We start from the raw sequence: 13,064 nt of genomic DNA on the forward strand, positions 1-13,064 counted from the left end.
CCAGTCAGCGCCCGACGAACCTTGTGAAAGTAGAGCTCAAGAATGTCATGTGACACAATCGAGATAGTGGAGAAAACATCAATTGGAAGACCGAGTGCAAAGCAGTGAGTTCATCCTTAATATTTTTACTCGTGCCAATTCAAATAAAGCACGGAACTGGTAAAAATTGTCATGTAGGGCTTTATAAGAAACTTGTTCAGAGTCTGCGAGTAGCTTGACGTTTTCCAAGAGCGAAAAATTGACCGTATGATCGCCTTTAAGTCTTTTTCGGGGTGACTTTTTTCCTCGCGAGTTGGTTATCTATAAATACGAAACGGCCTTGACCTCACTTTATGCAAATCATAAAGTGATCCTGCTCATGGCAGGCAAAAAGTAGCTGACGACACGTGAGCAGTGCTACATCAGCGCTTCGTTGCAAGTGAGAGCCGGCCTTAATTCAAAAACATATCGAACTGTCAATACAACCGTCTCCCGAAATTTACTTACATGGCATATCCCTCCCAGGTCCAGTTTAGAACACAGGGTGTATTCTGGAATGCAGCTATCGGTCATGATACCGCATTCTTCATTCGAAATATATTTCACTCGCGCCTCCATCAGGTCATCCCTGAGCACCTGCACGAGCGTCCGGCTCGCCTTCGTGTCGGTCCCAGCATCGCCGTTGGATTCAGCGGCGTTTTCTTCAACAATCTCCCGTGCACCTTCCTTTCCGTGTTGTATGTTTCTTACAGCAGACGCAGAAGCCGAGAATCCCTCGGTATAAAACGGAACTTCCAAATCATCCATATATTCAATAACTGAAAGGAAAATGCATCGAGTTGTAATTCGTTGTTCTCACAATGCGGCCGAATATACTTGGAACATTAGTCGAAATACATGGAAGCATAGAAGCTGCCATGAGCGCCCGTCAAATATGGTAATTTTTTATAAGAAAATCACGTGAAAAACAAAATTGTACGGCAAAACTCCGGAATTTAATGCGCTTTACAGACCTAATACCATTTACTAAATTATTAACGTATAGCTAATATTGTGGTCACACTGCTAATACACCACACCAAAGACTGTCTGTAGACACTGTCCAAGGCGTGTCTCCTCCTTGTATGGCCGTCACATTGTTCCTCAAAAACCGGCGGCTGACATGGTTCAAGCAAATAAATACACGAAGGAAACATGCATCGAAAATATTTGAGGCCTGTCCGCAGATATTTATGTCAACACGTCTAGCGAACGTTACGTCTTCTGTATGGTGTATGAGCAGTGGCACTGCGGCTCAGTACTACGACGGGAATGTTATATGACCCCAACTGTAGGCAGTATTCCCCAGTCGGTGGCCGAGTGTTAAAAAGGGCTTGGGATGTTCACACCGTGCAGCGGTTAAAACACACAGAATAATTCAGAAAGCTTCTGATCTTGTCAATGTAGACAGATGAATAAGTTGGACGAAACACACAACAAACAAACAAACAAAACTTAAGAAGAACCCTGTTTTTGTTTATTTCTAGCTTACCAGGCGTGTTTCATCTAAATCGCTCACCTGTCCAAATTAGCAGAAGCATTAAACCAACTAGTCCAATTAAAACCCGTGAAGGTTGGTTCACACATATGCGGCTACTTACGACCGAGTTCTTGCAATCACTTTCTACGAGATAGCACACTTGCACATCGGCGCCACCTATGAGGTGGAGCTAGAACTGCATTGCAATTGAGCGAAAGTTTTTTTTAGAGCGCAGCTCTTAGGCGCCTGTTTCCGTGTTTCGCGGCGTCGACGTTTGCGAAACCGCGCTACATTTAGCAGGAAAATTGACGTCAAGTGACCTCAACACCAACTCATTTCCCCGCTACGTGACCTCAACACCAATTCAATTCCCAGCTAAATTTATCGGGGAAATTCAGTTTCTGCGCTAAATTTAGCGGACAAATTCAGTTAATCCGCTAGTTTTAGAGGGGATGTTTACGTCACATGACCTCAACTTAGCAGGAAATTGAATGAGCGATGAGGTCATGCATGTGACGTCAATGTTCCTGCTAAATCTAGCGGAGAAAGTGAATTTGTTCTTAGCTGACGTGACACCAAGTAATGTGACGTCATTTACCCGCTAAATTTAGCGGGGAAACAAAATGGAGGAGGAGGGGCTGAAGGAGATGGAGGAGGAGAGGAGGAGGGGGCATACCCTTCCCTCCGTACCCTCCCCTCCTCCTCCTCCTCAAGAGCTGCGCTCTAATTTCGCATTACAGAAATTTTTAAGTGTTTGTCATTTTCTTTTTTGCTTTGTTGGCGAGTGTACGTACTATTTATGAGAAGCGCTCGTTTATAACATGGGGATTTTTCTAAAGTCAATAAAGAAATAATGATGCACAAAAATTGTTGGAAATATACGGACATGCCAAGCGTTCCACGGATACCGGAAAGAGGATGCCAGTGTGTTATCTAGTCCAGAGCCATATATGGAGAGAGTTTGGCCAGTCTATGATCTCGCCTCCGTAACGCCCCCCTCCGGAGTGAGCCAATCAGCATGCGGCGCAGAGTTAGAGTCGTGAGTGCATGCGCGTGAACTCCCGGCGGCTCCCAGCTGAGCGGGGAGGGCCTCCATTTTCATTCATTCGCCCGGCGGAATCCATGGGATCGACATCCAAATTTCGGTTCTTCCCTATTATATGGCAGGCTCTGGCAAAAAAAAAAAAATGATACAGTGTTATTCTTCGGTTGCTTAAAAAGCTAACGAATGAGGTTACTCCTCGTTTGAAAGCAGGCGAAGCAGAAATGAGCCCGTAGCAGACGACGCTTAGCGTAACAGTGCTCGGCGCCGACAGCGTTGCGTCAGGATGGCGGTCGTCTCCTCTTTGCTCCCTTCTTTCTTTCTCGCTCCTTCGGCGCTCTCCTCCCTTTCCTTCACTTTCCTCCTCTCCGGCACCTTCGTCGCCAGACCCACTGGCCGAACCCTCCGCATATACGGCTCTGAACTAGTCGTAAAAGGTCACAATGGGATGTAGGGCATTCGGTCATAAGCTGTCGCAAGTGTGTGAACGAGTTTTTACGCTTCTTATATGTCGCGAAATAAAAGCAACATAGAACTCTGTGAGCATTAATAAAACATTGTAGTCATGAGTGACATAGAAAACGTAGGGGTCATCAATCGACAGTCATTCGGATTAAAGTCTCTCTATCCTGGGAATAGTGGCGCCATTCGGTGCTGTGGAAATGCTCGAGACACGTGCCGCGCGCCACCTCTGGGAAGAACATGTCGTCTGAAATCTAGGTCAGAGCTGCGCTGTGCCGCCATGCTCTTCCCAAGGGCTGCGCGTTGCACGTGCCTCTTGCATCGACGCGCCTTGCACTACCTTTGAAACATGAAGTGGCTTTAATTCGAATATCCAGATACCGCCCTCTCATTTTGTTTTGCATACTTAAATTTTTCAACATCGGAGAAGTGCTATATTTCGGTTGTTCTGTTCTATACTCCGTTTCATACTTAGTATACTCAACGCTGTCAAACCTACTGGCGCGAGCGCGTGGCTTCATCTATGATTTCGTTTGCGCGAGAAACGCGTGCAAAGGATCTGGAGGTCAGATCCCATGCTCGCACCAGTAGCTTTGACAGCGTTGTACACTATTGGTCTCGAAACCCAGATTGAATTGTGTGGAAGCGTACTTTTGTTTATCCATGGTTCTCTCTGAGGCACGTGGTGATTCTATCTCTCCACAAGGCGGATGGAGACAAGTCATTTACACTAACGGCACAGAGTACGGGCAAGGGTACAGAACACGAGCTCTTAGCAGTTGATTCGAGTGCGCCAGCGCTGCATTAGCGCCTCCCATGGCCTCGGCCTCGCGTGCGTCGCATTCGTTTTCCCCCAAGTAAGTGTAAAACAAAGCGTAGTTCTGCCCTTCACCGCATCAGCTGTGTCGATCGAATCTCGAGGCAAATACATCGTTTCAGCTGAAGTCCACACACAGCCGATGCTACAAGCGCCAGTTCCGAGCTTTCAGCGTCCCTGCCAAGCACGTGCGCTCGTGTGGGGCGAGCACTGTTTATGGCCACATGATCGCGCTCGTAGCATCGGCTGCGTTTGGACTTAAATTGAAATGAAGTATAATAGTGCCACAGATGTTTACTTTACATTCCAATGTACGAAGACTTCGGACACCCGGCAGTCAACTAGAGCATCGATCAAATTAAGTCTCCCAAATAAGCTTTAGTTCGGGTTAGGCTTACTCAGAGTTGTAGGCGTTACCGATTAAAAGTTGCGAAATACTTTACTCGTTACTTGCAAGCAAAAGGAGCGCGTTACCGACCTACCTTAATTGAAAATAAAAGGAATGCGTTGCCGTTACCGTTACTGAAAAAAGGAACGCACTTTGCTTTTGCGTTACTTTTTATTTGGGAATTAAACGTTTTGTTGTTTCACGTTACGGGTATGCATGCATAACCGCCATATTTCAAGAAAGTTAATGTCCATAACAACTTAGCATAATAATAATTACCTCATCCTTTCTGCGGTTCCACCTATATAATCACAAGTAAAAACGCGAAAAAGAAAAAAAACTCGAAAAACGCAAGGTTTCATACAACTAGGGTTCCGCGTTTTCGGTTTCTATTTTTTCATAATTCGGCGTACTTTTTTCGGTGTTTAATTTAAAATTCAATTTTCTGTTTTTTTCGGCGTATATTTATGCCCACCAAAATTTATCGGCTTTTTTCGGTGTATATAAAATAAATCAAAAATATCAGAGCTACAAGGATCATCTGATCCGGACACCGGATCAGATGATCCTTGTAGCTCTGATATTTTTGATCACTCAAATAATAACGGCACAGATATATTGAAAAAGAAATGGACACTTCATTTGGCAAATGTGTGCAACTGCAAAGAATCAATAAAAAAAAAACAGAACTAAAAACAAATCAGATATAAAGCCTATGCCCAAAAAAACACGGAACTTCACCTTCTGTATATCAGGATTGCATGATCTTATTACAGTCCACACGCATGTACTTTCCCAGGTTCTCTTCGTTGATCCGCGCTCTTTCTTTCCTGTTAATATGACACTGAGCTTCGAAAATGCCCTCTCAACGCTAACACTGGACACTGGCAGGCTGAGCAGATGAAGCGCTGACTGAGTCAAAATCGGCCAATCAACCAATTGTGAGCACCAAAAGAGGCACGGTGCGACGTTTTGAAGCACAACACAACATGCAGAGCTTGCATCAAGTCAGTCTTCCTTACAACGAGTTTGAAAACACGCCCATACATGGCGAAGTCATGGGGCATTTCGGACTTTACGTTCTGATCAATGATGCGCACAATAAACCAAAACGTCGTGATGGCATCCGTGTATCCCATACATTCGGAAACGTTTCGATAGACACTGTCGTTCCACTTTTTCGCCACGGCTCTGCGGTACGACTGGAAGGTTAAAGTGACCGTTTCCGGTTAAAACTGATTTTCAGAAAATGGATTCGACGTACCTTTATCGGTTTTTATTGATTTAAATCGAAAATACCGAACCTAAAAACTGACCTTTCTCGGTTAAAACCGAATTTCCCAAGTTGAATTCGGCGTACTTTTATCGGTTTTTATCGGTTTAAACCGAAAACTCCGAACCCTACATACAACTTGGCGAAATGAAAGAAGCAAATATTCCAAGCGAACTTTTTTAGCTTTTGAGAAAAAATAGTAACGAGTAACGTAAATACGTTGCCCGTTTATTGAAATAAGCAACGTAAATACGTTACCCATTACTGCATTGAAAAAGTAACGAATACGTTACCACGTTACCGAGAAAAGTAACGTGTTACTGGCAACGCCGTTACTTGCAACGCGTTACTGCCAAAACTGGGCTTACTTTAATTCATCGGTTTATAAACCAGCTTATACATTAATTTTAGCTGTGAAAAATTATTCGTCTATTATTTTTATTTACAAGTGACATATTCGGAATGTATTCAGTTAGAGCCCTATTTAAAGCGTCCGAATGCTCGCCCAACTTAACGTTGACTTAATGTGTTGTAACGCACAAGGCGCGAATGTGCAAGAACATAAAAAAGTATTTCACTTTCAATCGTGTCAACGACCTATGAGACCTACAAACATTTGCAAAAATTCTGAGGACCCGCTAATAAAAAGTGGCTACATGCAATCGAACATTTCCAAAAAATATTTTGATATTGTTCAGTTTACTTTTAAAAACGTAATACTTGTGAACTACAAGTATTTTTAGCATAGTGGCGCCTTTCGAGGCAACTTTTGAAGTACACCAGAGCCTTGACCATTGCGAAAACTCTTTTTGTTCGTTGTATAGACTTTTGCAAAAAGCGCCTTCTGCGCGCTGCCATCTTTGTCTGCTGGGCTGTGGAACACCTTCTGAGCACGCTCTGTTCATCTGCTGTGCAGTATATCGGACGCTACGCATGCGTCCACAACTCAGTGACTTAGCAGTTTTCGCCCGGATGATAAGGGATGCAAAGCTCTATAGGTTTCCTCGTGTTTTTGAGAACGTAGTATTCGAGGACACTGAGCTGGTGGTTCGGACGTTTTTCTATCTGTGCCTTTTGGTACAGAACGGCACCTTTGTCATATAATGAGATATTTGGACAAAATTCGTACATCAGGTCGTAGTCTGGCAATACTAGGATTGTAAATGACGATTGGATCTAAGGGGGGAATAAGACAGAGCAGAAAGTAAAGTACCGTCTGGAACGGCGACAGGCCTAGATGGCATAGGAATGGGACTAGTCAAGACACTAGGAAGAAAAATGGAATTAATACTCAGACAGGAAACTGATTAAATAATAATGGGGGAGCAGTATCCAATGATTGTAAACTAAGCAGAATGAGATTACTATATAAAGGAAAGGGAGGTAAGGATAGCATAAGATCAATACCGACCAATAACAGTAACTTCGGTCCTCTACAGATTAGCGATGCAGGTAGTAGAAAGACGAATGGTATAATAGGCAGAAAACATTTTACGTGAGATAAAGAACGGGTTCAAAAGAGATAAAACATTAGATGATATCTTATTCATCATCACTAAACTTATAGAGGTGGCACGGATGAGTAAAACAACCGTTATGGACAGCATTTCTAGACATTAAAGGGAACTACGACAATCTGAGTCAGTAAAAACTCTGCATACTGCTGAGACAGTTAGATTTAGGTGCGAATTTGATTGGTCCTTTACAACTAATATACACAAATACTATTAACGATAATAATTCCTGGAGAAAGGGAGCAAGGAGAACAAAAGGCAAACGAAAATCTCCAAACAAAGCTAGATGATTGGTGCCCGACTGAAAAAATCCGCCGCTTCTGGTATTGAACCACGGGCCACTCCATTTCAAGTGGAGCTCTCTACCAACTGAGCTAAATAGGAGTTAGACGTCAGTAGAGCAAACAGGTTTCGACAGCTGTCACCAGTCTAACACCAACAGGGGTTGAACTGCCTGCATTCTAGTTTATGATGATCATGCAATTAATGCAAAGGTACAAGTGAGCTGGACAAGACTAACAGTCATAATCCCTGGAGATGGGAACATGGAGGACAAAGGGCAAACACAAATCTCGAAACAAAGCTAGATGACTGGTGCGCGACTGAAAAAATCCGCCTGGTCCTTGTCCTGGTTAGCTTAGTTGGTAGAGCGCTCCAATAGAAATGGAGAGGTTACTTGTTCAATATCAGGACCAGGCGGATTTTTTCATTCGCGCACAAGTCATCTAGTTTTGTTTGGAGATTTGTGTTTGCCCTTTCTCCTCCGTGTTCCCTTCTCCAGGGATTATGACCGTTATTCTTGTCCAGCTCACTTGTACCTTTGCATTAATTGCATTATCATCCCAAATATTAATGTTGTTATAGCACGAGAAGCAGAAATAAGAACCGGCAGAAATAAAAACAGGACTCGGGCGTTGTTGTCCCTTATCGACTCTGCTTTTTATGATATACCTGAGTAGAATGAAAAAGAAACTAGAAGAGTGCAATTTAGGTTTTGATGTATCATATATGGAGAGAGGGGGGTAAGTAAACCAAGTTATACCATAAATGTTCTACACAAACGACATTGTACTGTTATAAGATAGCCAGCATAGGTTACAGGAGCTGATTAAGGCCCGCGGAGAGGAAGTAGACAGTCTGGGCGTAAATTTCAGTTGCGACAAGTCCGGAATAATGGTTCATAACGATGAGAAGGGGGACCCACCGAAACTTTAAGACTTTTCAATAGAACATGTAGTAAAGTATAAATACCTATGAGTTTTAATGGAACAGCGCAGATGAACAGTCGCCCTCAAATGCACACAAAAGGAGACAGACTCGCTTCGCTGACTTACAACTTAGTCCTATATTTCTTCTTCCTCAAATCTTCAACTTCTTCACCTTTGCCGTTAATGAGAACAATTTCAATTTTTTACACACCAGAGACCAAACAGCCAATAAACATTAATACATAAATAATAATTAAATAAATAAAAGACAACAAAAAATACTATTAAAAAATTGAAAATTAAAAATTAAGCGAAAAATTTTCTCATCGCTATTGGTGCTTTGATGACATCTCTAGATAATCCAATAGACCCTTTCCGAAATTCAGTCAAGCCACTTTTATCACTATCATCATCTGTGGAACGGCATCTGTGCCATACCAATGGCGGCCTTCTAGTGACTGATAAAGGGAGACGCTGAAGATGCCTCTCAGCGTATCTTGCGAGGCCTGTACATTCAGGGGATTAGTACGACGCGACGCGGGAGTGGAACACAAGAGCTATATACGTAAGCGTTTATTTCTAATAACTCAGATTCAGTCAATCTGTGGGGGACACACGATCGGCTTTAAAGCACTTCGGCGTATGGAATTTCTTGGAGGTATCTGAGTGGGTTGGAGCTTTGTTCTGAATGCAGGTTCTTGGTCACAATCGAACTAAAAGTGATCGAGAAAGAACTCACACTGAACAATTCCTTCCGTGACGTTGACTTGCGAAAGGCACGGTGCCGATACAAGTTCATTTCCGCCATTGATATGGCAAAACCTTAACTGCTTTACAAACCACCAGATGGCATTGAATTTCGGAAAGGGTATATTCTTTCTTTGACAAAGCTAAGGATAATACACTAACACATTGGTTGTCCAACCTGGCTATTTTTTCAGCTTCGATGATCTCTCTTGGCAGTTGATTACCACTTCTGGTAATGACAGTGCAGTTATTCAGGTCCGCTGAACACCTGCAATCCCGGCAATAGATTCCTAGATTTCCTGATATTACTCTGTTTATGTTGTAATGATGCTCTCGTGACCGGTCATTGAGACACCCCCCGGTCTGCCCGACATACTGTTTTCCGCATGAGAGGGGAATGGCATAAACCACCCCTTCAGAGCATGGAACAAACCGGGAGTGGTGCTTCTTGGTACAACCTAATTTCATATCAAAGGAAGAATTGACTTTCTTACATAAACTGGAGAGCTTGCATGGAGCAGAAAATACTACGTTAATGTTTACGCGGTTGCCTATCTTTTTAAGACCATGAGAAATGTGGTGAATATAAGGCACAACCGCTGGCCTTTGGTTTCTGTTCCTCCTGTTACGCTGGATTAAATTGGGATTTTTGATTTTCTGAAGGAGTTTTTCTGCGACAGATATTAATACGTGATTAGGGTACCCCCCTGATACTAGCCTAGCTATCTGCGAATGAAAGCTGGTTTTTACAGTATGTGGGCATGACCTTGTGATTGCATTTTTAAGGCACAGGTTGACTACACCCCTCTTAACTAATTTGGAGTGGGCCGATTGAAAATGGAGGAGTGGCTTTTTCCCCCTCGGAGCGTATGTCCAACAAGTATGATGACAAAGAAAACACAGTCTGAGGTTTAAGAACCTTAGGGACCCTTCAACCGGAAGTTCATGGGTTATGTCCAAGGGATCCAAAGAATTCTTAAATGTCGAGAGGACATTGGACACAGTACTTGAAATGTCGCTGTCATCAGGAGCCAAGAAAATCAAAAAGTCATCTACGTAGCGGAACACTTTCACAACTTTTGAAGTGTCCAAACGCCTATGTAGGATGTTGTCCTGATGTGCTAGGTATAGGTCACTAAGGCGAGGCGCAATGCAGGATCCAATGCAAACACCTTTCGTTTGTAGTATGATGTCTCCATCTCACGTGGTGAAAGTTGATTTCTGGTAGACTGTAAGCAATTCAAGAAAACCGCTTTGGGACATTCCTGAAGCATTTTGGAAGGCTATAATGCCGAAAGAGTCAATGCAGGCTTCAATGCACATTAAAAGTCTTTCTTGGGGTATAGCATAATACAAGTCTTTGATGTCAATAGAGAAGGCGATTGTTGTTGTGTTCATTTAGGAACCTAATGACTTCCTCTGTGTTGTTTAACAAGAAAGGGTCGTCAACTGTCAGCCAGTTGAGCTTCTCTTGTAAAAATAAGGCAACAGTCTTCTGCCAGGTCCCCCTTTCCGACACTATTACTCTTAAGGGACAGTCAGTTTTGTGTGTTTTCGCACTGAACATAATTTGTAGACTCAAATTTTTGCTTCGGTCGATGGTGGGGCAAAGCTTCTTCAAGTCGAGCTTCTGACATATTTTCTTGGCCTCACTTTTTACTCTAACTAACGAAACGGCAATGTGGCGGGTGAAAACAGAGTCGATCGCAGCTAAGGCTTTTTCTCCAAATCTAGCCTTATGCAAAATCACGAAACCTCCTTCTTTGTCTACCGGTAGGATGGACATCGACTTTTCTTTCAAATAGGTCTCAACTCTCTCAATTGGCATAGTTGAGCCTGGCTGTCTGTATCTAGTGAGTAGGTCAATGCCTTCAGATATACAACGCTCACTTTCTGCTTCTGGCGCCCGCCTGGACACTTGCCTTACCAAAGAGAGGAGTTCCGGTGCCGACTTCGTTGGTTCAACTGCGAACTTTGGTCCAAGGCTGAGAACTTAACGCACATACTCCGGCAAATTAACGTCTCCTACAACGTGCACTGGGTTGCGAAATGATTGCCCTTTTTTGGGAGTAATCAAACGGAGGTGGCGCAACGTGAGACCCCACAAGGTCTCAGTTGATCTTTTTATGGTGGTCGAAAACTCACGCCATTTTCTTCTACCAATAGGAGGACTTACGTTTTCACACAATTGAAGGTAGAGGCATTCCTTGTAATGCCGGGTCTGTCTGTGCCACTCGGATTGCAGGATCTTGCATATCTTTTTCCATGGCCCCACGATGGAGCGAAGCCACCAAACAGGGCCAGAACTTCCGGTGGTAACAGCTTGACACGAGCGCAGTAACCGTAGGTCCGCGCTTGACAGATTGATATGACAATCAGGATGACAAGGAAGCTTCTTAAAAGGGCCCGATGTACTAGAATAGAAGCTTGATAATGTGGATGCTTGGGCAAGTTGGTAATTCATGCTTTGATGAAACAGCGCAGATGAACAGTCACCCTCACATGCACACAAAAGGAGACAGACTCGCAGCGCTGACTTAAAACTCAGTCCTATATTTCTTCTTCCTCAAATCTTCAACTTCTTCACCTTTGCCGTTTATGAGAACAATTTAAATTTTTTACACACCAGAGACCAAATAGCCAATAAACATTAATAAATAACTAATAATAAATAAATAAAAGACAACTATAAATACTATTAAAAAGATTAAAAATTAAAAATTAAGCGAAAAATTTTCTCATCACTATTGGTGCTTTGATGACATCTCTAGATAATCCAATTCTTTCTTTGACAAAACTAAGGATAATACACTAACACATTGGTTGTCCAGCCTGGCTATTTTTTCAGCTTCGATGATCTCTCTTGTCAGTTGATTACCACTTCTGGCATTGACAGTGCAGTTACTCAGGTCCGCTGAACACCCGCAATCCCGGCAATGGATTCCTAGATTTCCTGATATTACCCTGTTTATGTTGTAATGATGTTCTCGTAACCGGTCATTGAGACACCTCCCGGTCTGCCCGACATACTGTTTTCCGCATGAGAGGGTAATGGCATAAACCACCCCTTCAGAGAATGGAACAAACCGGGAGTGGTGCTTTTTGGTACAACCTAATGTCCTATCGGAAGAAGAATTGACTTTCTTACATAAACTGGAGAGCTTGCATGGAGCAGAATTTTTAATTTTTAATTTTTTAATAGTATTTTTAGTTGTCTTTTATTTATTTAATTATTAGTTATTTATTAATGTTTATTGGCTATTTGGTCTCTGGTGTGTAAAAAATTAAAATTGTTCTCATAAACGGCAAAGGTGAAGAAGTTCAAGATTTGAGGAAGAAGAAATATAGGACCGAGTTTTAAGTCAGCGCTGCGAGTCTGTCTCCTTTTGTGTGCATGTGAGGGTTACTGTTCATCTGCGCTGTTCCATCAAAGCATGAATTACCAACTTGCCCAAGCATCCACATTATCAAGCTTCTATTCTAGTACATCGGGCCCTTTTAAGAAGCTTCCTTGTCATCCTGATTGTCATATCAATCTGTCAAGCGCGGACCTACGGTTACTGCGCTCGTGTCAAGCTGTTACCACCGGAAGTTCTGGCCCTGTTTGGTGGCTTCGCTCCATCGTGGGGCCATGGAAAAAGATATGCAAGATCCTGCAATCCGAGTGGCACAGACAGACCCGGCATTACAAGGAATGCCTCTACCTTCAATTGTGTGAAAACGTAAGTCCTCCTATTGGTAGAAGAAAATGGCGTGAGTTTTCGACCACCATAAAAAGATCAACTGAGACCTTGTGGGGTCTCACGTTGCGCCACCTCCGTTTGATTACTCCCAAAAAAGGGCAATCATTTCGCAACCCAGTGCACGTTGTAGGAGACGTTAATTTGCCGGAGTATGTGCGTTAAGTTCTCAGCCTTGGACCAAAGTTCGCAGTTGAACCAACGAAGTCGGCACCGGAACTCCTCTCTTTGGTAAGGCAAGTGTCCAGGCGGGCGCCAGAAGCAGAAAGTGAGCGTTGTATATCTGAAGGCATTGACCTACTCACTAGATACAGACAGCCAGGCTCAACTATGCCAATTGAGAGAGTTGAGACCTATTTGAAAGAAAAGTCGATG

At 43.1% G+C, this 13,064-nt stretch overlaps 1 protein-coding gene across 1 annotated transcript in view; it reads right to left on the reverse strand.

Annotated features, from left to right (window-relative positions):
- Positions 1-13,064, reverse strand: part of LOC115326954 (enteropeptidase) — a 52,945-nt gene that overhangs the window by 12,129 nt on the left and 27,752 nt on the right. The window contains 1 exon segment of the mRNA XM_042292054.1: positions 487-797. Within this exon segment, the coding sequence (XP_042147988.1) occupies positions 487-797 (311 nt within the window).

Source organism: Ixodes scapularis, unplaced genomic scaffold, assembly GCF_016920785.2.
Source record: "Ixodes scapularis isolate PalLabHiFi unplaced genomic scaffold, ASM1692078v2 PGA_scaffold2__306_contigs__length_199485367, whole genome shotgun sequence".
NCBI lineage: Eukaryota > Metazoa > Arthropoda > Arachnida > Ixodida > Ixodidae > Ixodes > Ixodes scapularis.